The 1,119-nt window shown below is 38.9% G+C and overlaps 1 protein-coding gene across 1 annotated transcript; it reads left to right on the top strand.

The window, feature by feature from the left end:
- Window positions 1-206: 206 nt before the first annotated feature.
- On the top strand, window positions 207-673 carry BDBG_17674 (uncharacterized protein; the record flags this gene model as incomplete). The annotated part of the gene is made up of 1 exon (XM_031725337.1): window positions 207-673. Exon 1 carries the CDS (start codon window positions 251-253, stop codon window positions 671-673), a length of 423 nt encoding a protein of 140 aa, XP_031580397.1. The 5' UTR covers window positions 207-250.
- Window positions 674-1,119: the final 446 nt, after the last annotated feature.

The following is a 1,119-nucleotide window of genomic DNA, read 5'->3' as shown; positions in this document are numbered from 1 at the left end:
ATATTAATATAGAGTTAATTCTCAAATTCAATAGAAACCTAGTGTTGCTGTTCTCAATCTCTTGCAGAATCTATTGAATATTGAGGTATTAAAACTAGATTTAATATATCTCACTGTGCAGGGATCAAAGGCTCAGTCAGATCTTGGAATATACTGATTTTATAGTTGTTGATGTGCTGTTGACTCGTTGTCTGTTGATTATGTGCTTGATATTATCACCGAGGTATCTTTTTGTATTTTTCTGCCGGGGATGGGCCAGATTGGGAAGGGCGGTACGAGGGTGGGACTTGGCGTTGGTGTTTTGGAACATCAAAGATGGACAGGGTTTTCGCGGAGGTCGCTCCTCAGATATCTCCACAACTACAGATCGGGGATCTTCCAAAATCGAGAAGATTGGTGCATACGGCTAGGTCTCTTCACCTTACAATTTGTATGGCAATTTGGCCCGGGGTTGTGGTGTGGTAGGGGAGAATGGGGGATAATCCCACGCAGGAGTTCCGAACGACGTCTGGTTCACGTTTGGCTGGATAACTCCACCACCACACGGGGTATGCGGTCGGCGATGGGGTCAAAATGCTCGTATGATCGAGGGCTTTTCGATGGATCTATCGGCGGGTTCTTATTCGAAAGATCGAGCGAGTTCGTGGTGGAGCGGTTGAATGATGAGATCTAAACAGTGCTGTGATAGCTTCAGTGCAGAGAAAGTAAAGAAGAATTCTAAGTATTCTGATTCTTTACTCTCTATGAAGAAATATTAAAAAAGATTTGATAAAGATCTCTGTTTCAACTGTGAAGCTAATAAACACTATATCAGTGATTACAAGAAGCTGAAGAAGAGAAGAAACTGAGAAGATATCTTCTTAAAGTCAACTTCTCTTCTGACAAATGTATCTGTGAAAGATAATGAAGAGAAAGAAATGAAGAATTAATAATTCTCACATCTTCAAGTTCATATTACAATCATAATACATATCTCAAATGAGAAGATATCAGTGAGATATCTACTCAACTCTGAAGTGAATGTTAACTTCATATTCTATTTCTTTTCTTTAATGAAGAGTTGAAAGAAGATAGATTTATCAGATTATGCAAAATTTACTGATGAAATGAAATGTCACT

The sequence above is a fragment of the Blastomyces gilchristii genome (assembly GCF_000003855.2).
Source record: "Blastomyces gilchristii SLH14081 genomic scaffold supercont1.20, whole genome shotgun sequence".
Classification (NCBI taxonomy): domain Eukaryota; kingdom Fungi; phylum Ascomycota; class Eurotiomycetes; order Onygenales; family Ajellomycetaceae; genus Blastomyces; species Blastomyces gilchristii.
The sequence above is the reverse complement of the archived record's forward strand: the minus strand, read 5'-3'. Positions and strand labels throughout refer to the sequence as shown.